Source organism: Herpailurus yagouaroundi, unplaced genomic scaffold (genome assembly GCF_014898765.1).
Source record: "Herpailurus yagouaroundi ecotype Mexico unplaced genomic scaffold, PumYag 159, whole genome shotgun sequence".
Classification (NCBI taxonomy): domain Eukaryota; kingdom Metazoa; phylum Chordata; class Mammalia; order Carnivora; family Felidae; genus Herpailurus; species Herpailurus yagouaroundi.
Window position 1 is genome coordinate 31,997,033 of NW_024412400.1, and position 25,690 is coordinate 32,022,722.

Here is a 25,690-nt window from a genome sequence, read left to right on the forward strand (position 1 = left end):
ACACATATTTTTTATGTTACATGTATTATATACTACATTCTTAGAATGAGGTAAGCTAGAAGGAAAAAACTTAAGAAAATTATAAGGAAGAGAAAATACATTTACAATACTGTACTGACCAAGAAAAATCCATGTATAAGTGGACCCATGCAGTTCAACCTGATGTTGTTCAAGGGTCAATTTTATATATAAAACCCTGAAGACCACCAAAAAACTATTAGAACCAATGAACTAATTTAGTGAAGCTGTAGGATACAAAATCAACCTACAAAAATCAGTTGCATTTCTACCCACTAATGATATCTGGAAAAATAAACCCATGTACAACAGCATCACATAATTTTTTTTTAATGTAGGAAGACATTTAACCAAGGAAATCAGAGATCTGTACACTGAACTCTATAAAATCTTGATGTAATAATTTGAATAGGACACAAAAAAATGGAAAGCTATCCCATCTTCATGGATTAGAAGAATTATTATAATTAACAATTGATATTATATATATAATATTATATCATTAAAATACTACCTAAAGCTATCTACAGATTCAGTGCAATTTTTGTCACAATTCTAATGACATTTTTCACAAAAGTGAACAAAACAATCCTAAAGTTCATTTGGGACCACAAAAGACTGAGAAATGCAAAACCAGTCTTGAGCAACAAGAACAAAGCTAGAGGCATCACACTACCTAATTTCAAAATATACTACAAAGCTATACTATTCAAAAAAGCATGGTACTAACATAAAAATATAGACTATTGGACCAGGGTAGAGGGCCCAGAAATAGATGATAGTGGTGCCATGAACACACATGGGGATAGGGCAGTCTCTTCAATAAATTATGCTGGGAAAACTGGTTATCCACATGCAGAATGAAGTTGGACACGTCTCAATTTTAAAAATATCTACTCAAAATGGATTAAAGACTTAAATGTAAAGCCTGTAACTGTAAAACTACTAGAAGAAAACAGAGAACAAGTTTCTTGACATTGGTGTGTGCAATTTGATTTTTTTATATGACCCAAAAGCACAGGCCAATTAATAATAATAATAATAATAATAATGGGATCGCATCAAACTAAAAAACTTTTAGTAGGAAACAATCAAGAGTGAAAACAACCTACAAAATGGAAGAAAATATTTGCAAGCCATATAGCTGATAAGTTAACATCCAAAATATATAAGGAATGTAAATAATTCAGCAACAAAAAAACTCAATTTAACAGTGGCCAAAGGTAAAATCAATGTACAGAAATCCGTTGCATTTCTGTACAAGTATGAAGCAGCAGAAAGAGAAATCAAGGAATCAATTCCATTTACAATTCTACCCAAAACCATGAGATACTAGACTAAAACTAACCAGAGGTAAAAGATCTGTACTCTGAAAACTATTGAACACTTATGAAAGAAATTAAAGAGGACACAAAGAAATGCAAAAACATACCATGCTCATGGATTAGAAGAACAAATATTGTTAAAATGCCTATATTACGCAAAGTGATAGACACATTTAATGCCATCCCTATCAAAATACCACCAGCATTTTTCACAGAGCTAGAAACAAACAGTACTAAAATTTGTATAGAACCACAAAGACCTCAAATAGCCAAAGCAATCTTGAAAAAGAAAAAGTTGGAAGCATCAGAATTCTGGACTTCAAGCTATATTACAAAGCTGTAGTGATCAAGAAAGTATGGTACTGGCACAAAAACAGACACATAGATCAGTGAAACAGAATAGAAAACCCAGAAATGAACCAACAAATGGTGTTGGGAAAACTGGACAGCAACATGCAAAAGAAAGAAGCTGGGACCACTTTCTTTTTAAAAAAAATTTTTTTTTAATGTTTATTTTTGAAGGAGAAGAGAGAGCATAAGCGGGGGTAGGGGCAGAGAGATGGAGACACAGAATCTGTACCAGGCTGCAGGCTCGGAGCTGTCAGCACAGAGCCTGACGCGGGGCTTGAACCCACGAACTGTGGGATCATGACCTGAGTCAAAGTTGGACGCTTAACCGACTGAGCCACCCAGGCGCCACACTGAGACCACTTTCTTTCACCATAAGAAGTAAACTCAAATGGATTAAAGACCCAAATGTGAAACCTGAAACCATAAAAATCCTAGAAGAGAGCACAGGCAATAATTTCACTGACATCAGCCATAGCAACATTTTTCTAGATAGGTCTCCTAAGGCAAAGGGAAGGAAAAGCAAATATAAACTTTTGAGACTACATCAAAATAAAAAGCTGCACAGTGAAGGAAAGAATCAACAAAACTAAAAAGCAACACAACTAAAAAGCAACACACAGAATGGGAGAAGATATTTAAACATGACTTATCTGATAATGGGTGAATATCCAAAATATATAAAGAACTTCTAAAACTCAATACTGAAAAAGTAATCCAGTTTAAAAATGGGCAAAAGACAGGAATAGACATTTTTCCAAAGACCAAACAGTTGGCTAACAGACACATGAAAAGATGCTCAACATCACTCATCACTCATCATCAGAGAAATACAAATCAGACCTACAGTGATATATACCACTTCATGCCAGTCAGAATGGCTAAAATTACCAATACCAGAAACAACAGGTGTAGTTGAGGATGTGGAGAAAGGGGAACCCTCTTACACTGTTGGTGGGAATGCAAACTGAGGCAGCCACTCTGGAAAATAGTGTGGAGGTTTCTCAAAAAGTTAAAAATAGAACTACCCTAAACAACAATTTTTGTGCACTACTAGGTATTTACCCAAAGGATACAGAAATACTAATTCAAAGGGGTATATACACAATAATGTTTAGAAGAGTATTACCAACAATAGCCAAATTATGGAGAGAGCCCAAATGTCCATCGACTGATGGATAAAATGGATGTAGTATGTATATACAATGGAATATTACTTAGATATCAAAAAGAATGAAATCTTACCATTTACAACAATGTGGATGGAGCTAGAGAGTATTATGCTGAGCAAAATAGGTCAGAGAAAGACACATAGCATATGATTTCACTCATTGAATTTAAGAAACAAAATAAGTGAACAGGGAAAAAAGAGACAAGACAGTAAATAGACTCTTAACGATAGAAAACTCATGGTTACTGAAGGAGAGGTGATGTGGGGGGGGGGGGTAGATGAGTTAAATAGGTAATGGGTATCAAGGAAAGCACTTGTGATGAGCACTAGGTGTTGTAAGTAAGTGATGAATCACAAGTTCTATGCCTGAAACTAATATTTCACTGTAGTTAACTAGCTAGAATTTAAAAACTGGGGGAGGTGGGGAGGAAGAGCTATATAAAAGTAAAAATGGGCAAAGGCTCTGAATAGACATTTCCCAAAAGACCTATAAATGGCCAACAGGTAAATGAAAAGATGCTCAACATCACTAAGAATTGGCAAGAATGTGGAGAAAAGGGAACCATGGTAGACTGTTGATGGGAATATAAATTGGTACACCCATTATAATAAACAGTATGGAGGTTCTTCAGAAAATTAAAAATAGAACTAAACCATATGATCCAGTAATCTCACTTCTGTATATGTATCCAAAGATGATGAAATCAGTATCTATCTTTCTTTTCATTTACCGTTACTGTGCCAAAATGGAAAATATGCTGGTAGCAAATGGAACAATTTCTGAGGTTCAAAAAAATCTATCTTTTCTCAAATTATGACTGATTTGTAAGCAAATGTAATGGTGCTTTTAACCACAGTAAATAAGTAAAACAAATTTTTTTCTAACTTGAGGCTCTTAAAAGTACAGGCTGCAAAGACTAACCTCAGATTACTTCACTACAATTCCAACTTCTTTTCTTAAAAAATTATTTTTATATTGAGGTATAATTGACATGATAGTTTTAGATGTACAACATAATGATTTGATATTCATATATATTGCAAAATGATCACTAACGTGAGTCCACTTAACATTCACCACTATATACAGATACAAAATTTTTTTTCTTGTGATAAAAACTTTTAAGGTCTCTTAGCAACCTTCAAATATGCAGTAAAGTCACCATGCTGTACATTACATCCTCAGGACTTACCTTATAAATGTAAATTTGTACCTTTTCACCACCTTCACTCTGTTTGCCCATCCCACCCTCCACACTGGTAACCACCAATCTTTTCATTGTATATGTGACCTCAGTTTTTTTTTTATTTTTTCTTAGTTTTCAAATATAAGTGAGATCATAAGAGTATTTGTGTTTGACTTATTTCACCCAGCACAGTGTCTTCAAGGTCCATCCATGTGGTCATAAACGGTAGAATTTCATTCCTTGTTTTTTTTTTTTTTATATTAACATATGGTGTTATATTTGTTTCAGGTATACAATATAACTATTTCACAATTCTATACATTTCTCAGTGCTCATCAAGATAAGTGTACTTTTAATTCCCTTAATTTATTTCACCTATCCTGCCAGACCCACTTCCCCTCTGGCAACCACCAGTTTGTTCTCTTTATTTATGAATCTGGGATTTTTGTTTGACTCTTTTCTCTCTGCTTGCTTGCTTTGTTTCTTAAATTTCACATGTGAGTGAAAACATAACAAATTTGTCTTTCTCTGACCAACTTATTTAACATTATACTCTCTACTCCATCCATGCTGTTTACAAATGACAAGATTTCATTCTTTTTTATAGCTGAGTAATATTTCATTGTATGTATAAACCACTTCTTCATCTATTCATCTGTCAGGGGACATGTGAGTTTCTTCCATGTCTTGGGTGTTGTAAATAACACTGAAGTATACATGGATACATATATCTTTTTGAATTAGTGTTGTTTTAGGTAAATACCAGTAGTGAAATTATTGGATCATATGGTAATTCTATTTTTAATTCTTTGAGGAACCTCCATACTGTTTTCCACAGTGACTGCACTAGTTTGCAGTCCCACCAACAGTGCATAAGGGTTCCTTTTTCTCCACATCCTCGCCAACACTCGTTTTTTCTTGTGTTTTAGTTTAGCCGTTCTCACAGGTGTGAGGTGATATCTCATTGTGTTTTTAGTTTGCATTTCCCTGATGATTAGTGATACAGAGCACATTTTCAGGTGTCTGTTGGCCATCTATATGTCTTCTTTAGAAAAATGTCTATTCATGGGGCGCCCGGATGGCTCAGTCAGTTAAGCATCAGACTCTTGATTTTGGCTCAGATCATGATCTCATGGTTTGTGGGATTGAGCCCTGTGTCAGGCTCTGCAGAGCCTGCTTGTGATTCTCTCCCTCTCTCTGCCCCTCACCTGCTTGTGCTCACTCTCTCAAAACAAACATTTTTTTTAAAAAGTCTATTCAAGTCTTCCACCCATTTTTTTAATCAGATAATTTCTTTTTTATGGCTGAATAATATTTCATTGTGTATATATTCTGCATTTTCCTTCTTTTTTTTTTTAAATTTTTTTTTTTAACGTTTATTTATTTTTTTGTGACAGAGAGAGACAGAGCATGAACGGGGGAGGGGCAGAGAGAGAGGGAGACACAGAATCAGAAACAGGCTCCAGGCTCTGAGCCATCAGCCCAGAGCCCGACGCGGGGCTCGAACTCACGGACCGCGAGATCGTGACCTGGCTGAAGTCGGATGCTTAACCGACTGCGCCACCCAGGCGCCCTGCATTTTCCTTCTTTATCCATCAATGGACACATAGGTTGTTTCCATATCTTAGCTGCATGGGGTTGAAAATGGGGCGTAGATATATCTTTTCAAGTTAATGTTTTCATTTTCTTCAGATAAATAACCAAAGGTAAAATTGCTGGATCATATGGAAATTCTGCTTATAATTTTTTGAGGAACCTCAATATTGTGTTCCATAGTAGCTGCATTAATTTACTTTCTCACCATGGTGTACATAGGTTCCCTTTTCTCCACATTCTCCTCACCAACACTTGTTATTTCTAGTCTTTTTGATAATAGTCATGCTAACAGGTGTGAGGTAATACTTCATTATATTTTTGAATTGCATTTCCCTGATAGTCATGTAGAACATCTCCTCATGTACCTACTAGCCATCTGGGTGTCTTTGGAAAAATGTTTATTTAGACCCTCTGCCCATTTTTTAATCAGTTTTTTTGTTTGTTTGGTTTGGTTTGGTTTGGTTTTTGCTATTGAGTTGTATGACTTCTCTATATATATTTGGATATACACCCCTTACCAGATATATACTTTGCAAATATTTTCTCCCATTCAGGATTGCCTTTTTATTTTGTTGATAATTTCCTTTGCTTTTGGTGTTATAGCCAAAAAGTTATTGCCAACACTGATATCAAAGAGTTTGCTGCTTATATTTTCTTCTGGAAGTTTTATACTTCTGTTATGTTTTTAATAAATTTTGAGTTGATTTTTGTGTATTGTATATGATAGTGGTCCAATTTCATTCTTTTGCATGTGGCAGTTTTTTCCAACACCATTTGTTGAAATTACCGTCCTTTCTCCATTTTATTTTTTTTTAAGTTTATTTATTTTGAGAGAGAAAAAATATGAGCGAGGGAGGTGCAGAGAGAGAGAGAACCACAAGCAGGCTGCATGCTATCAGCTCAGAGCCTGATGCAAGGCTTGAACCCACAAAACTATGAGATCACAACCTGAGCCAAAACCAAGAGTGAGACGCTTAACCACTGAGCCACCCAGGCGCCCCTCCTTTCTGCATTTTATATCCTTGGCTCCTTTGTCATACATCAATTGACCATATATATGTGGGTTTATTTCTGGGCTCTCTATTCTGTTACATTGACCTATGTGTCTGTTATTATGCAAATAACATACTGTTTTCATTACTATAGCTTTGTAGATTTTGAAATCAAGTAGTGTGAAATCTCCAGCTTTTTTCTTGAGCATCTTGTTGCTCAATACTGCTTTGGGTATTCATGGTCTTCTGTCATTCCATACAAATTTTAGGATTGTTTGTTCACTTTCTGTTAAAAAAAATGCCACTGGAATTTCTATAGGGATTGCACTGAATCTGTAGAATGCCTTGAGTAATATTAACAATATTCTTCCAATCCATGAACATAAACTGTCTTTGCATTTATGCAGGTCTTCAGTTTTATCAGTGTCTTAATAGTTTTTGGTGTACAAGTCTTTCACTTCCTTGGTTAAATGAATTCCCAGGTATTGTATTCTTTTGGATGCAGCTGTAAACAGGATTGTTAATTTCTTCTCCTGCTACTTTGTATTGATTTTTGCATCCTGCAGTTTTATAGAGTTTATTACTTCTACACTTTTTTTGGTGGAGTCTTCAGGGTTTTCTGTATATGTCATCTGCAGAGTTAACAGTTTTACCTCTTCCTTGTCCAGTTTGGGGAAAAAAGGGAAATCCTTCCCTTTTATTTATTTTTCTTGTTTAATTGCTCTGTCTAGGTCTTCCAGTACTATGTTGAATAAAAATGGTGAGAGTGGGTATTTTTGTCTTGTTCTAGATCTTGCAGGAAAAGCCTTCAGCTTTCTACCACTGAATATGATGTTAGCTATGGGCTTCTCATACATGACCTATTATGTGGAGATATATTCCCTCTGTCCCCACTTTGTTAAGAGCTTTTATCAGACATGGATGTTGAATTTTATCACATGCTTTTTCTACATCTACTGACATGACCATGTAATTTTTATCCTTCATTTCATTAATTTCATCTCATTGATTGATTTGCAGATGTCGAGCCATCCTTGCAACCCCGGAATACCCACTTTATCATGGTTTATGATCCTTTTAATGTACCGTTGAATTTCAGTTGCTAATACAAGTAAAACCTTGGTTTACGAGCATAATTCATTCTGGAAACATGCTTGTAATCCAAGGCATTTATAGATCAAAGCAAATTTCCCCATAAGAAATAATGGAAACTTGGGGCACCTGGGTGGCCCAGTCAGTTAGGCATCCAACTTCAGCTCAGGTCATGATCTCACAGCTTGTGGGTTCGAGCCCTATGTTGGGCTCTGTGCTGACAGCTCAGCCTGGGGCCTGCTTCTGATTCTGTCTCTCTCTCTCTCTCTCTCTCTCTGCCACCCCCGCTTTGTGCTCTGTTTCTCTCTCAAAATTAAAAAAAAAATTTTTAATTTTAATAAAAAAATTGAAAACAGAAATAATTGAAATTCAGATTATTTATTCCACAACCCAAAGATACTCATATAAAAATGATTACAATACTATAATCTGATACAAAATAATAAATGTAAAGAAAAATGAGTTAACTGGCACTTACCTTTGAAAACCTTCATGGCTGGTGTGAGGAAGACAAGAGAAAGGAGGCTTATTATATAGGATGAATTTCACTATCGCTAACAGAATCACTGCTGTCTTGGCTCAGTGGAACCTTTTTCTGCATGGGAGCCATTGTATATGCTCACATGGATGCTGACTAGAGTACAGTATTAATAAATTCTTGTCATATACTATATTTAATGTAACTGGCAATAAGGCAGCAAAGGAAAGGGTCTATATCTGTAGGCAGCCTGACCGGGAATGAAGTAAAGAATTCCTAAGCTTAGTCTTGCATGGAAAAGCAAAGGACTGTCCATAGGTGCTTTGTAGTGACAAAAAATACACTAGTACCAATTGTGGGCACCTTCCAACATTCTGAAAAATCACTGATTCCTGCCAAACACCACAACCTGAGACCGAGCATCCAAAAACAGGATACAATCCCACCAAGAGAGGGAGGGAGGGAGGAAAGGAGAGAGAGAGAGGGAGGGAGGAAAGAACCATTGGCTCAGTTGTGATCATGTGACATTCGGCATCACGTACTACTCATATTTCAAGACATTGTTTATCAAGTTAAAATTTATTAGAAATTTTGCTTGTCTTACAGAACACTCACAGAACAAGGTACTCGCAATCCAAGGTTTTACTGTATTTTGTTGAGGATTTTTGAATCTGTATTCATCAGTAATATTGGCCTGTAATTTTCTCATAGTGTCCTTGTTCTGTTATCAAGGTACTGCTGGCCTTGTAAAAGGAGTTTGGAAGTATTCCCTAATCTTCTATTTTTTTCACATTTTTCATTCTTTTTTCTTTTTGCTGCTCTGATTGAGTTCCACTGCCCTGTATTCAAGTTTACTGATCCTTTCTTCTGCTTTATCTAGTCTGGTTTCAAACTCTTCTGATGTATTTTTCAGTTCAGTTATTATATTCTTCAGCTCTATGACTTCTGTTTAGTACATTCTTATATTTTTCATCTCTGAGTTCTGTCTTCATCCATTCATCTCCCAAGTTCAGTGAGCATCTTTGTGACCATTATTTTGAACTCTTTATCAGGTAGATCACTTAACTTAGTTTTATTAAGGAATTTTTTCTGACGTTTTCTCATTTTTTAATTCAGAACATATTTTTTTGTTTCATCATTCTGCTTGACTGTGTTGATTTCTGTGCATTAGATAAAATAACCACCTCTCCAAGTCTTGAATAGTAGCCTTGTGTAGTAGGTAAACTTTATTGTTCAACCCTGTCCTAGCCCTTGTATCTTAAACCTTTTAATTGTCCAAGCATCCTCTTTTATTTTTAATGGCTCCTAATAGTCGAGGTTGTGCCAAGACCTGTCATTATCCCAGAGGGGAAGATTTCAGCACCTAGATGGAGGCTGGTTGTCATCTTTTAAAAGTATGCACATATATACAGTCCTCTGGGACCACAAACATAAGCCTCACTGGCCACCAGAGCTAGGCAATCTTAAGTATCCCCTGGGCATCAGTCTCCAAAATTGGGGTACCATACAAGTGCATAAGCTCCTTTCTAAAAGATACCAGCAGCTGGAATGAGACAAAGGGAGAACACAAAGATGGCATCCACTTGCCTCCATACCCTGAAAGCAACTCCATAAGCTCCTAGATGTGTGCTAAACCTGAAACCTACATTTTGGGCTGAAACTCCAACACAAGCAAATAGCCCTCTTTCACAGAAAGCCAGGAAGTATGTTTCAACCTCTTGTCTGTGCAGTACCCCGGATATAGTAGCCTGCTAAGAACTAGGTCTCCTATTGTTATAGTCTCATGGGGCCCAGGAACACAAGCCCCCCTGGCCACCAGAGCCAGGCTATCGGTGAGCATCCCTGGGTGGCAGCTGCAAATACCAGGCAGGGCTCCAGACATAAAAACAGGGCACCAGATGCATGTAAAAGCTCCCCTCCAGGAGATAGTGGCACTGTGTAGTGCAGCAGAGGAGAAGAGTAAACATGGTATGCTCTAGCCTCTGTCCCCAGAGAGTACCCCAGGAGGCCCCTAGATGTGTGTTTTAAGTTAGATGCCTGCCCTTAGGCCAAGGCTTTAAGATAAGGAAATGAGTGTCTTTCACAGAAAGTCTGGGTGTCTATTGGCTGCTTCTGCACTGGTCGCTAGCATGGGTGAGTCCAAGCACATAAGCCCCTTACGAGCCATTTCTCACTTAACTGTACCCTTTTGGGTCTCATGGACACAAGCTCTATAGAGATTTCCAAAGCTAGATGTTTTAGGGAGTCATCTTTTAGTTTCAGGTCTTAAGAGTTACGGTGCCCAGTATGAGATTCAAACCCTTCACTCCTCGGAAGAAGTTCCAGGTTTTAAGTTTCCTCTTGATTGTAGGTCACCATGACAGAGGTGGGGATTATAGTGAGATTGTGTGTCAGCCTGTCCTACCCACTTAGATGTGGGGTTTTCTTGTCTGCACAGTGTGTAGGAGTTACTCAGTTCTAAGGAGTCTTTTCAGAAGAACTTGTTCCATATATAGCTGTAGATTTGGTGTGTCTGTGGGAGAAAGTTCAGGATCTTCTTACATTACCATCTTGAATCAGAACTCTGAAATAAATATCATGAAGTACCTGCACTCCTATGTTCATTGCAGCATTATTCACAGTAGCCAAGATATGAAATCACCCTAAATGTCCCTCAGTGGATAAATGGATAAAGAAAGTGTGGGATACACACACACACACACTGGAATATTATTCACCCTTTAAAAAGAAGGAAATTCTGTCATTTGCGACAACATGGATGATCTCAGAGTACACCATGCTAAGTGAAATAAGGCATGCACAGAGACACAAATACCACATGATCTCACTTACATGTGAAATCTAAAAACTGTCAAACACAAAGAGTCATAGAGTAGAATTTTAGTTAGCAGGAGTTGAGGGAAGAAGGAAATGGGGAAGTACTAGTCAAAGGGTACAAAGTTGCAGTTAGAATGAAACATACAACATGGTGAGTATGGTTAATAATACTGTATTAAATATTAGAAATTTGCTAAGAGTAGATTTCAGGTCTTCTCATCCCCCTCCCCCCCAAATATAACTAAGTGAGGAGATGATATGTGAAATAATTTTACTGTAGTAATTATTTCACAATGTATATATTATCTCATTGTACCCCTTAAATACAGTTTTTACTAAAAATGTTTTAAAAAACTATAAAGGAAATTTAGCCACAGTGAAGATGTAGAAAAACATAAAATTAATTGTAATTAAATATCTTATTTAATCCACTGTATCTAAAATGTTATTGCAACATCTCATCAATATAAGAATATTGATGTTTTACTTTTTTTTCATATTAAGTCTTCAAAATCTGTTGTGTATTTACACTTAAAGATATCTCAAATTGGACTAGGAACATGTGGATAAGTGGCTACCATATTTGACCATGCAGATATGAATAACAAGAGTTCCAGAAAAAAAGAATGGATAAGGGTGAAAAGAGGCAGGGAAGAAATAAAATAATTTAAGAAAATTTCCGAGAACTAAAGAATACTAGCTTCCAAATTGTGTAAGCTCTCAGAAAGCCCAAGAAAGTAGATGAATTAGACCCAGACCAGAATACTTCATCATGAGATTTCAAAATACCAAGGACCCAGAGAAACCTCTATAGGCTTCAAAGGAAAAAAAAAAGTTATTATAGTCAAAGGATCAGACATCAGCATGGCTTTAGACTTCTCAACAATAGTGGATAGATAGAAGATAGTGTAGTGAATCATTGCCTTTAAACTTCTGAAGGAAAAGCACCACCAAGGTATAATTCTGTAACCAAAATATCAACCAAGTTAGGAGGTAGATAAACAGTATTTTCAACTATCTAAGATCTCAGAAAATGTATGTGCCTCACTCCCTTTTTTTAGGAAGCTGCCGAAGAATATGTTACACTAAACAAGGAAGTCAACCAAGAATGAGGAAAGTGTGAGATACAAGAAATAAGAGAAAGGTGAAAGGAATCCCTGGGATGAAACCATGAATCCAGTCTAGAGAGCAACCAGTGCAGTTAAAGTAGGTCAGAAGGAAGCAAGAAAGACTTCATCAAGAAAATCCAGTTCATAGAACCCTGATGAGAATGATTATGGATGTAGAAAACTGGCATATATGGGCACTGAATAGTAACATGTACACAGAAATCTAAGCAAATAAGAGATAAAAGAAGTTGAGTAATTTATATTACGAGGTTCAGAAGGGCATGCAGGTAAAGTAGAAAGAGAGGTAGAAGAGCTAAAACCTCATTTTTCATTGTATGAAATTAATACACAGTTCTTAAAACAGAAATGTAAGGAAGGAGCAATATAGGCATCTTATCTGAAAATATAAAAACCAAAATAATCAGGTATTGAAAGTGGTTGATTCTGAGGAAGGGAAATAAAGGGAAGAAGGGGTCTGGCCAGTTTTTATAACAAATTTTATAAAACTGTGTTCCTCTAAGTCTCAAGTATACACATATTAACTTATTTTAAAAGAAAATATACACATATTAACTTATTTTAAAAGAAACATGGGCAGTAATAAATCTGGGTGAATAAAGGACCTTACCAGGCCATTGCTAACGAGTGTCCTTATCTTCTAGCATTGAGTATTGGTTCCGCTGCATGGATATGGATGGAGATGGTGTACTCTCCATGTATGAGCTGGAGTACTTCTATGAGGAGCAATGTGAACGGATGGAAGCCATGGGCATTGAGCCCTTGCCATTCCATGATTTGCTGTGCCAGATGCTTGACCTGGTGAAGCCAGCCAGTGATGGTAAGATTGAGTAAAAGACCATCTGCACTACTCACCTATGTAACAGAGGGGGGCCTTTAATCCTGGATTGTCCCAAATTACTGAACTTCCAGAGTCTTCCATACTGGCTTCCCAAATACAGAAATATTTAAGTTTCTCCTTTACCATTAGTTTAGAACCAACAACTAATGGCAAATCAAGTTTAAGAAATTTCCCCATAGAAACAGAAGGCAGATTAGTGATCGCCCTAGGCTGGGTGAGGAGATGGGGAAGGTCTGCTTGATGAGTACAGAGTTTCCTTTTGGAGTGAGGAAATGTTATGGAACTCGGTAGTGGTAATGGTTGTACAACACTGTGAATGTACTAAAAGCTGCTGAATTGCACACTTTAAAATGGTAAATTTTATGTCCATTTTACCTAAAAAAATGGGATTTTATATAATAAAATTGGCATATTCATATACTCTTAAACTTCAGTAAAAGTTTTTTTCACTTGCCAAAAAGTTCTTGAAATTTACTGGATTTGTTTTTACATAGGCAAAATAACACTACGAGATCTGAAGAGATGCAGAATGGCACACATTTTTTATGATACTTTCTTTAATCTGGAGAAATACTTGGACCATGAACAGAGAGATCCTTTTGCGGTCCAGAAGGTACTGGTTTTAACTTCCCTTTGAAGGCTGCAGTATCAGGGGTTGTGTGCTACAGATAAAAACGGTCTTTCCCTGTGAGAATCTTGTATTTAAAGAGGTAACATTTAAAACATTTGCTCTCCTACTGAAAAGAGAGAAAAAAGAACCTAGAGCACATGTCTCTCCATAGCTAATCTTCAAGTTTAGGTAACCTGCATCTGCCTATCACTGAGTGAATTTTGTGGTCTGTATACTTATATATTAGACACTAGTTACAAAAAAGTTTTGAAAAAAATTTGTCCTAACTTTTTAAAAAAATGTATCAATAGAACCATCTGTATTAGAAAGTATATTGGGGTTAACTGTACCATTCATTTCCAGGATTACATTGTAAATAGCTCTCCCTAATGAAAACTAGACGTTCTCCATAATAGACAGCCCTCCGATAACAAAACACTTTTTCAAGTGTTAATGACTATTGTGCGTGACTATCAGTTTGAAGTCATTCTACACCTGAATAGAGATGAGCACCCTTACGCGTACACAAAAACCTGTGGACCCTCAAAAGCCCTGAACATATGGTCTATGTCAAAATAATAATAATAATAATAATAATAATAATAATATCACCACTTCCCCTTCTCTTGTTTAAAAAGTAAAAATTATGTGGGGGTGCCTAATGGCTCAGTCGAGTTGGTTAAGCATCCAGCTCTTGGTTTTGACCTAGGTCATGATATCATGGTCCTTGAGTTCAAGCCCTGTGTGGAGCCCCACATTTGCACTGACAGTGCAGAGCCCACTTGGGATTCTCTCTCCCCCACCCCTGCCCCCTTCCTTGCTTGTGTTCTCTCTCCCTCAAAACTTTAAAAAAAAATTTTTTTTAATTCTGTTAGTAGAAAAGGACTGTTTGAGTTGAGTCCTACAGGAATACCAGAAACTACCAGAAACTTTCAGTCTTTTTCTTCTACATGTTGACCTAAATAGTAGTAAGAATACAAAGATCACCTTATTATTTTTTAAGTTTATTTATTTGTTTTTGAGAGAGACAGAGACAGTCACAAGTGGGGTAGGGGCAGAGAGTAAGACAGAGAATCCCAAGCAGGCCCCACGCTGTCAGTGCAGAGCTGATGCAGGGCTTGAACCCACAAAACTGTGTGATCATGACCTGAGCCAACACCAACATTTAGACATTTAACCAACTGAGCCACCCAGGCACCACATACGTTATTTTTTATTTTTATTTATTTTTTTAATTTTAGAGAGCGCAAGCAGGGGAGGGGGGCAGAGGGAGACAGAATTTCAAGCAGGCTCCACACTCAGTGCGGAGCCAATGCAAAGGTCAATCCCATGACCCTGGGATCATGATCTGAGCTGAAATCAAGAATTGGACACTCAACTGACTGAGCCACCCAGACACCCCCAAAGATCACCTTCTAAAAACAAATATTCTATGCCTGATCTTGGGGCATATCAAGGCACATTATCACTAGCTTTAAAAAAAAATTTTTTTCCCGGCACCTGGGTGGCTCAGTTGGTTAAGTGTCCACCTTCAGCTCAGGTCATATCTTGTGGTTCATGAGTTTGAGCCCCACGTCAGGCTCTGTGCTGACAGCTCAGAGCCTGGAACCTGCTTCGAATTCTGTGTCCCCCTCTCTCCCTGCCCCTCCCCCACTCGTGCTATCTCTCAAAAATAAACAAACATTAAAAAAAATTGCCAATTATAAATCTAAGATGTAAGTTTCAAAGATGTCAAAAGGATGGAGTAGGGGTTCTTAAAATGAGTTAAGTATCATAATCATATTGTATGGTCAGTATTTAGGTATTTACATTCTTCTGGGCATGACTAACCTTACATCTGAGGGCAATGCTAATAACTCATTTTAATCATGGAGAAGCATTTTACCTGGAATATATAATCCAAGATACTGCCCAGATTGGAGAAGGAAAAGAAAATGTATATAGCCTTTTCCCCCTTTATAAAATTTGTAAGAGATGGCAGTATATCAAGATTTATTCTGATCTGCAGAGAACATTTTTAGTCAAAAAGTGCTCAGTAAATTCCAGTGACTGTGTTGAAGAGACATATGGTCATATAGAGATAAAAAGAAGAGCAAAAAGTAGCAATCGAGCATGTACAGTATAGCAAAGGAAATTATTTGGGGGAGAAGGGCTCTTTCTAGGAAAATAGCACAGATGACATGGTATCTGAGCTGGCTTTTACAGAAGCAATAAAAATATGCCAGGGAGGGGAGGAAGCGGTGGTCTGTTTCAGGTGGGCATATGTAAACCACAAGTCACTCCAGATAGCTGGTGTGCAAAGTGCCAGGGAGAAGAGCCCAGACAAAGGTCTCTGATTATAAGGCTAAAGAATCTAGACCTAAAGAATTCACTGCTGAGGAGTTCACTATAATTTTATGATTGGAGGCATACAAATCACTTTAAGAGTGTTACTTTAGCACCTCTCTTAACATGTTAAAATGAAATATTTTCGGCAGGTCATCACAAATGTTCACTGAAGAAAACCAATCTCCAATTCTTTGTCTTTGATTATTTTTGTTTCCTTTCCTCTTTGCAATCAGGATGTTGAGAATGAGGGGCCTGAGCCCTCTGACTGGGACAGGTTTGCAGCTGAGGAGTATGAGACTCTTGTTGCAGAGGAATCTGCCCAAGCACAGTTCCAGGAAGGGTGAGTGAGGTCCCTGGGTCTTATAGAACTTTTTTAACAGGGGTAATCATATCAGGAATGGTAAAACCATCTTTAAAAAATCAAACTAGTAATCCTTTCTTATTTTTGGATATCCTGAGTGATTATAACCAACTTTAGTTGAAAGAATATTTTTCCAGCAATCTTCCCTTCTTCACTAATTTCCTAAAACTCTTCTCATGTCCCATTTCCTTTAATGGAGTTGTACTTTTCACTGGAAGCTAAGATCATCGTGTAGTCATTCTACTTTGTTAGTGATAGCACATGCTGTAAAAACATTTAGCATTTACTAAAATGCTGTAAATACAGGATGAGACTAAAAGAACTGAAGCTCTTTTAAATAATCAAGGTGACCATGTTTAAAACAAATCTTTACCATACATGTTTTTTTGTATTCAACACTGAACAAGAATTTACTTCTACAACAAATTTGTAATAGGATATATATAATTCCATAAAGGGATCATGGTAAGAAACTATTCAAGACTTTCATTGCTTAGATCATTTCAGCAACTTTATAACTTGTTGGCTCTTTCCACCATCTTCTAATGATTTCTTTTGTAGTTCCTCTAAGGCTCTTAATGCTTATTAATGTAATATGTTTTGAACAGGTAATATATTCATATATTTTAATATTCAAAGAAACAAGGATAGTTTCCTACTGCCCAGTTTTCCTCCCTAGAAGCAATCACTGTGACCTTTTTTTTTTTTTAATATCTATTTATTTGGGGGAGGGTGCAAGCAGGGGAGGAGCAGAGAGGGGGACAGAGGATCAGAAGCAGGCTCTGCACTGACAGCACCAAGCCCGATATGGGGCTCAAATTCACGAACCATGAGACCATGATCTGAGCCGAAGTCAGACACTCAAACCGACTGAGCCACCTAGGTTCTCCCACATTTTCTTATTACATGTCCTTCCAAAGACACCCTCCACTTTATTTCCTATAGATATATATACACATACATATATTCATATACGTGTGTATATATAAAAAAGCACATATACATTCTTTTATTTCTTTTTTCTGTACACATATGGTAGGATATTATATTCATTGTTTGGTACTTTGCTTTTTCCACACTTATGTAAAGTTTCTGTTATAGAAGATGAGTAAGTTCTAGAGATCTGCTATACAACTTAGTGCCCATAGTTAAAAATGTGGGTATTCTGCATTTTAAAATGTTAAGAGAACAAATCTCATGTCTTCCTACAAAACACACACAAAAAAATACCATGAAATTTTTGGAGGTGAACAGATTTTTGGAGTACCGTGATTGTGGTATCACAGATGTATGCATATATCCACACTGATCAAGGTGTAATTGTTAAATGCATATAATTTTTGTGTATCAAACCTAAATAAAGACAAAAACAATAACAAAGATTGGGAAGACAACATGGTGAACCAAAAACACTTGTATTTTACAATTACTGAGGTATAAATAAGGCTTCACAAATATTTTGGGGGCCTTGAGTACACGGAAAAATTTTTAAAAGCCCAACAAATGGGAGATTATTTCATGCATGTATCTGATGAATGTTCTAAGTTTTTCTACAGCTGCACAATATTCTACTGTACAGTTATGCCACTATGACAAATAAAATGTTCTAATGAATAATCTTACATACATGTAATTTTATACATATGTAAGACAAATTTCTATAAGTATAGCAAACAGAGGAGGGTTTCAGAGAAACCAACAAGAAATAATGCAGACACCCAGAACTAGCAACAGTGGGGAGCCACTTCCATCCTTAGGTCTAAAAGGACAAGGAGATAAAACCATCATCAGAACCCAAAGAGAGTAAGTATATGGAGAGAGCTGACAGGAGTTGTGACCTTCAGTAATGGAATTTAGTCAAACTATGGCAATCTAGGTGAGAGCTGCTAGAATAAATACCCAATTTCACTTTGCTCATATCCCTTAGTATCCTGCTGGCACTTCTCATTGGTTTCCAACCAGAAACAAGAAGATAAGAGAACTGATGTAGTCTGTTTGGATCAGCCTCCTTATCCACCTAGCTAAGGGGAGAGTAGATATAGAAGGATAAACATCAAATATCCAGCTCAGTACAAATGCCAACAGAGATTCTACATTTCACACCCTTACCATTAAGTCTTCAATATATTTTTTGAGAGTACTGAAGAAGCCATCACCAAGCTACTTTCTTTAATCTTGAGATATCCTTAATATGCTTATTCACAAAACTGGGGTCTTATTTTTATGTCATGGACCCAGAAACCCAGAAAAATCATTCATCATTATTTTAAGCCTGACTGAATAAGAAGGGAAGATAGGCAAGTGTATTCATAAGCATAATCTAAAATTTTTTTGGCACTGAGCTTCCTTAGTAGGAATTAGAGTAAGGTTACTTATGAAGCAGCATCACTACTGTTAAGAGCATCTGTGGTTGTTTATAATAGTGAAAAATTGAAGGTCTGATAGGAAGATTAATAAAATTATCCTGCATATACATAGTATAATTCCATGTAAACATTACAAGTCATTTTGTGGACATATATTTCCTGACTATTATAAAGAAAAAATTAAAATGTGGAGGAAGGCTTTAAAAGATCAAGTAAGGGGGAGCCTAGGTGGCTCTGTTGGCAAAGCATCCAAGTCTTGATTTTGGCTCAGGTCATGATTTCACAGTTCATGAGATCGAGCCCCATGTCAGGCTCTGCACTTACAATGCTGAGCCTTCTTAAGATTCTCTCTCTCCTTTTCTCTCTGCCCTTCCCCCATTCATACATGCATGTGGGCACTCTCTCTCTCTCTCTCAAAATAAGCAAACATTTAAAAAACATCAAGAAGGAATAGTAAAGTGTAAGAAAGAAAATTAGGTATACATAAGGAAAACAACAGGGATCTTAGTATGTATTAGACAACAAAGCAAATGGAACACAAAAAATTCAAAGATAATAGAAAAGCTTTTTTTTTTTTTTAATAAAGGTCCTGAAATCCAAAAGGTCAGAAGTCATACCATATCCAGGAAATACTGATAATGATTGATTCCCAATATATGTCATGAATTTGCCGGAGTTCAAAGATAAATATTGGATAAAGGGTTAGCATCCAAAATCCATAAAGAATTCACCAAACTCAACATCCATAAAACAAATAATCCAGTGAAGAAATGGGCAGAAGACATCCAGATGGCTAACAGACACATGAAAAATCATCAGGAAAATAAAAATCAAAACCGCAATGAGATACCACCACACACCTGTCAGAATGGCTACAATCAAGTTGGGGAACAACAGATGTTGGTGAGGATGTCGAGAAAGGGGGACCCTTTTGCACTGTTGGTGGGAGTGCAAACTGTTGCAGCCACTCTGGAAAACAATCTGGATATTCCTCAAAAAATTAAAAATAGAACTACCCTACAACCCAGCAATTGCACTACCAGGCATTTATCCAAAGGATACAAAAATGCTGATTTGAAGGGCACTGTGCACCCCAATGTTTATAGCAGCACTATCAACAACAGCCAAAGTATGGAAAGAGCCCAAATATCCATCCACTGGAAAAAGGATAAAGAAGATGTGGGGGGGTGTGTGTGTATATACATATAAACACACACACACACACATATACATACAGTGGAATACTACTTGGCAATGAAAATGAAATCTTGCCGTTTACAACTATGTGGATGGAACTAGAGAGTATTATGCTGAGTGAAATCAGTCAGTCAGAGAAAGATACCATACGATTTCACTCATGTGGAATTTGAGGAACTCAGCAGATAAACACAGGGGAAGGGAAGGAAAAATAAGAAAAACAGAGGGAGGCAAACCATAAGAGACTCTTCTATACAGAGAACAAACTGAGGGTTGCTGGAGGAGAGGTAGGTGAGGGGATGGGTTAAATGGGTAATGGGCATTAAGGAGGGTACTTTTTGGGATGAGCACTGAGTGTCATATGTAAGAGATGAATCCCTGGTTTCTACTCCTCAAGCCAAGACTACACTATATGTTAACTAACTTGATTTTAACTTTAAGAAAGAAACTTTAATTGGGTTTCTTTTCCACTTAAAAAATTCAAGTCCTCAGACAAGGGAAAAGTAAAATCACCCTCGCCTCAGGTACCTCCATGGTGAAAATGAATATTAGAAGATCATAAAACAACACATACAACTTTTTCAGAGAAAAAATTTCTAAAATCTCAAATTTTATACTAACCCCAGATGACATTCAAGCATGAAAACACAAGTGGGTATTTTCAACATGTAAGAACTGAAGGGAATATAGCACCCACGAGCTCTTCTATAAAAAAGACAATCATAAAACCAAGAAACAAACCAAAATAAAGAGCCTGGAAATGTAGCAACCATTGGGGAAAAGAAATAAATAGCATTCAATCCATTCAAATGTAAAAAGAATAGAGATCTGGAAAAAAGAAATGTAAAACTAGGATGTAGAGAGGAAGAGGAAATATATGTATAACATCCTAGAAATAACAATTTAAATGAAAATGGGAGGTAGAGAGGAGGAAGAAAGTATGTGTAAATTTCATTGGCAAAACCTCAGTAGATACCCTTTAAAGCTATAAGTCAAATTGAGGGTTTAGGAATACTAATTTAACACTTGAAAAACCAAAGCTAGACTATTCCAATTCAATCAGAAAATGTGTATACAGAAAAGAAAAACACAGACCACAAAGCCTGAAGATGACAGAACTAAGGCAATTAATGTAAATGGAATAAACTCACTTATTAAAAGAAAAGGATTCAATTTTGTAATAACAACAAAGGTTGCATTAAAAACGAATGAATGCTTTGGAGCAGCCACTCTGGAAAACCACAAGGAGGTTCTTCAAAAATAGAACTACCCTACGACCTAGCAATGGCTCTACTATGTATTTAGTCAAAGGATACAAAAATACAGCTTTGAAGGGGCACATATACCCCAATGTGTACAGCAGCGCTATCAACAATAGCCAAATTATGGAAAGAGCCCAGATGTCCATCAACTGCAACGACGTGGATAGAACTAGAGTGTGTTAGGTGAAGCAAAACCAGTCAGAGAAAGGCAGATATCCTATGATCCCACTCATATGTGGCATGTAAGAACAGAACACATGAACATAGGGGAAGGGAAGGAAATATAAGATGAAAACAAGGAGGAAAACCATAAGACTTAACTATAGAGAACTGAGAGTTCGTGGAGGGTTGGTGGTGGGGGGAATGGATTAAATGGGTGTTGGGCATTAAGGAGGGTACTTGTTGGGATGAGCACTGGATGTATATGTAAGTGATGAATCACTAAATTCTCCTGAAGCCAATACTACACTATATGTTAACTAACTTGAATTTAAATAAAATCTTGGAAGAAAAAAAAATAGTCAAAAAAAGCTATGCATCTGACAGCATCAGATTTTTGAAACAAAAACTCCAAAAAGAAAATAAAAGGAGAAATTGGAGCCTATTATTGCAGCCATAGTAAACTATACCCTGAAAATAGGTAAAATATCTTTGTAGGTTTTGTCCATAGACCATCTACAAAATATATATTAGGCTACAAACAAAACTTCAGTGGACCTCTAAAGAGTAACTGTAATTCAGACCAGCTTCTCATTTTAAGGAGGTAGTCTGAAAGCATACTGTAGTTTTCAGTCTCTTCACACCATTTGAAAATACAGAGCACCACTTAAGAGGAGAAACTTTCAGTGGACTAAAAGACGAAAAGGAGATGGGAACCGATTGAAGAGGCAGTCTATGCAGCAGCATGCAGAAGATAATTGCTACAAATAAAGGAAGCAGCACTTAAGGATGATCCATACCTGAATTTGGCTGAAACTCCACACAAGAAGGAGATGAGAAGCAGCAGTGTCCAGGTAGGTCAAACCTTGTATATCTCATCCTATTCCTAAAGGAAAGACAAGAGTGTGGGATCTTGGAGCAGAGAAAGCACAACCACTGAAATATCCACACCAGCAGCATGGTCCATCTAGCCCCTCATTCTCATTGAAAACACTAGCAACCTCTCATTGCCCCCGCCTAATAAGAAGCCAGTGCAAACAGAGGGAGTGGTCTGTTCCCAGCTACATAGAAAAAATGGACAAATATCAAACAGTTGGAAGTAATAAAATACTCAACAAATGGAAGAACTTTCACTCTTGGAAGGCGATTTACTACAGCAGTCAGAACAAGACCTCAAGTTGAGTATTAATACCATTTTTGGAGTGGTAAGAGAATACTGCCCTCTTGAAACAAGACTGACCAGTTTCTTGGAAATTGAAAAATTTTTAAATGAAAAACACAGTCATTGAGCTGAATAATAGAATGGACACAGAAGAAAAGTTTTTGATTTGGGATATTGATTATGATACTACGGTAAGAAATCTTTATAGAAACCAGTAGAAATAACAGCCAGATAATTCCCAGAATTCTGTTTAAACAAATAAAAATATACCCAGGGGCCAGCAAATTTTTTCTGTCCAGGTAGTGAATATTTTAGGCTTCACAGTTCTGTTAAAACTACTTACCTCTGACATATATATGGCTATAACAGTAGCCATAGAAAATATGTAAGCAAATGAATGTGGCTGTTTTCCAATGAAATTTTACTAATATGCCCTGAGATATAAACTTTATTTTTTCACATGTCATGAAATATTCCTGTGATTTTTTTTTTTCAAATTTGAAAAGGTAAAAACCATTCTTAGGTCACTGGGCTATACCAAAACAAATGGAGAGATTTGGCCCACAGACTGTAGTTTGCCAGTCCTGTACTAGAGTAAAATTTCAGAACATAAAAGATAAAGAACTGAAAATCTACCAGACAGAAAAAAGATTACCTACAAAGTGAATGCAAAAAGAAATGGAGCAATATCATTCAATTACTGCAAAGAAAATAACTTTAAATCTAGAATTCCACTCCTATTTAAATATGAGGGCCCAATAAATACATTTTCAGACATCCAAAGATGCAAAAAGTTACCAACCACAGACTATCTCTGAAAGAAGTATTAAGGGATACTCTTCAGCAAGAAGGTAAACAGATCCTCGAGGAAACAGTGGGATGCAAGAAACAAGCATGAGCAACAAAATTAGTAAAATCTATTCTTAGAACTAAAAAATATTGATCACATACTATTAAGAGTAAAAAGAGGTCATGGAAATACACTATGAATCTTTATTAGAGAGTATAAACGCTGATGAATTTATATTTCTCTAACAATGACTAGAGAGTTAAAATATGTGTATTAAAAATTTAAGGTCAACCACTAAGAATAAAAACAAAATGGAAAATTCTAATCATTTTTATATTTTTTTTTCAACATTTATTTTTGGGACAGAGAGAGACAGAGCATGAACAGGGGAGGGACAGAGAGAGAGGGAGACACAGAATCGGAAACAGGCTCCAGGCTCTGAGCCATCAGCCCAGAGTCCGACGCGGGGCTCGAACTCACGGACTGAGAGATCGTGACCTGGCTGAAGTCGGACGCTTAACCGACTGCACCACCCGGGTGCCCCACTAATCATTTTTTTTAGAAAAAGACAATAGATTATTAAGCTGACAAAAATTGGGTAAAGAAAACTCAATCTGCTAAACTCAAATCTACTAGAAGACAAGCGTGTTACCAGCATTGTTTCGGTGGCAAGTATCCTAACCATAAGCCAAAACAAAAAACAAAACAAAAAACCCAGAAATACTGGCTTACAGAACTGAAAAGTCCAGGGGGGTAGTACTAACTTTAAAGACTCAGATTTCATCTCTTTCATCTCTTAGATAATATTCTTCTTTCATCTTTTCACTCTTAGCAAGTTTTTCATATGTGGCAGCAAGATGATCACTTAATAGCTTCAAGTTCAAATAAATGACAAAATCCCTTTCCCCTAAGTTCCATCCAAAGCCTAGGATTTATATCCCTTTGGCTCTAATTGGCTTAGTTTAGGTCCAATCCCTGAACCAGTTCCTGAAGGAGGCCTAGAACCAAGCTTCTACAAGGGTCAGGTCTATCCAAACGATGTTTTCCAAAGGGATATCAGAAAATATGGCCATAGGGGCACCTGGGTGGCTTGGTCGGTTAAGCGTCCAACTTTGGATCAGATCATGATCTCACAGCTCATGAGCTGGAGTCCCGAGTTAGGCTCTGTGCTGACAGCTCGGAGCCTGGAGCCTGCTTCAGATTTTGTCTCTCCCTCTCTCTGCCCCTCCCCCACTCGTGCTGTATCTGTCTCTCAAAAATTAATAAAAACATTTAAAAATTTTTTTTAAAAAGAAAATAATGGCCATAAAAAAGGAGAATACTATTCCAATAAAGGAACAATGGATGTCCACCATAGTAAGAAAGAAGAGACAAAAAGATATTGACAGTACAAAATAAATGGCCAGAATAAGTCCAAATATAGTGTCAATAACAAAATTCACATTGAATTAAAAATCAAACTGTATACTATTCTTTAGATCCATCCCTAACACAGAATTAAAAGTCAAATGAATAGTAACAAGAATAAATCAGGTATGGTAACATTAATGAGACAAGTAGAATTCAAAGCTTTAAAAGAGACTTCCCCGTATTTCAACAGTTGGCTATGAAAATAAATTCATGAACTTTATGCAACATAAAATATATCTGATAGAAATACAAGGAAAGATTGACATCGCAGTCTTGTAAAAACCAACAAATCAAATGGACAAGAAAGAAAGAAAGAAAGAATATAGAAATTAGAAAGTTTTCAAAGAGGTACTCAACAGTATACCTGGTACCCAAGAAATACACATGGAGCCATCACAAAAGTGCCTATTTATTAAGGCATGAAGGAAATTGCAACAACTTAAAATGTAACCTGAAATTAACAACAAAAAGTTAAAATACACATACTAGAAAGTTAAAAATAAAGTTGAAAAATACTCTAAATATATTTCAAAATAACTGTTAAAGTGGAAGTCAAAATTCAAATTCTAGTGTTTTTAGAACTATGCATTATATATTTATTAAAACATGGGATTTGGACAAGGGGAAATTTGTAACCTGTGGACTAAAATAAATTGATTAGGTTTTACTCTCAAAATGCATGAGAAAGGATGACAGTATAGACCTAAGTACATAGAAGAAGTTAAATAATTTTATTCAAACAAAAATAAATCTATTAATTTATAAACACAAACACACACACACACACACACACACACACACACACACACAGAGCACACTATGTACTAAGCACTAGTCTAAATATTGTAATTCATTGGGTGCTCACAAACCCTTTTTTTGTAGATGCTGATATCCCATTTACATATGTGAAAACTGAACCACACAAGGTTAAATAAGTTGTCAAATCCACCAGTATATAAAAGAATACATCATAAGTGGGGTTTATGCCAAGACTGCTACAGTGGTTCAACTTTGTAAAATCTGTCATTAACAAATTAAAGAAAACAAACACAA

The 25,690-nt window shown here is 36.5% G+C and overlaps 1 protein-coding gene across 4 annotated transcripts in view; it reads left to right on the top strand.

Moving 5' to 3' along the window:
• PPP2R3A (protein phosphatase 2 regulatory subunit B''alpha) overlaps positions 1-25,690 on the top strand; it is a 218,893-nt gene that overhangs the window by 176,095 nt on the left and 17,108 nt on the right. For all 4 annotated transcript variants that reach the window (XM_040480247.1, XM_040480250.1, XM_040480249.1 and 1 more), the window contains 3 exons: positions 12,796-12,971; positions 13,487-13,605; positions 16,164-16,270. In XM_040480247.1, coding sequence (XP_040336181.1) covers positions 12,796-12,971; positions 13,487-13,605; positions 16,164-16,270 — 402 coding nt within the window. The remainder of the gene's footprint in view (positions 1-12,795; positions 12,972-13,486; positions 13,606-16,163; positions 16,271-25,690) is intronic.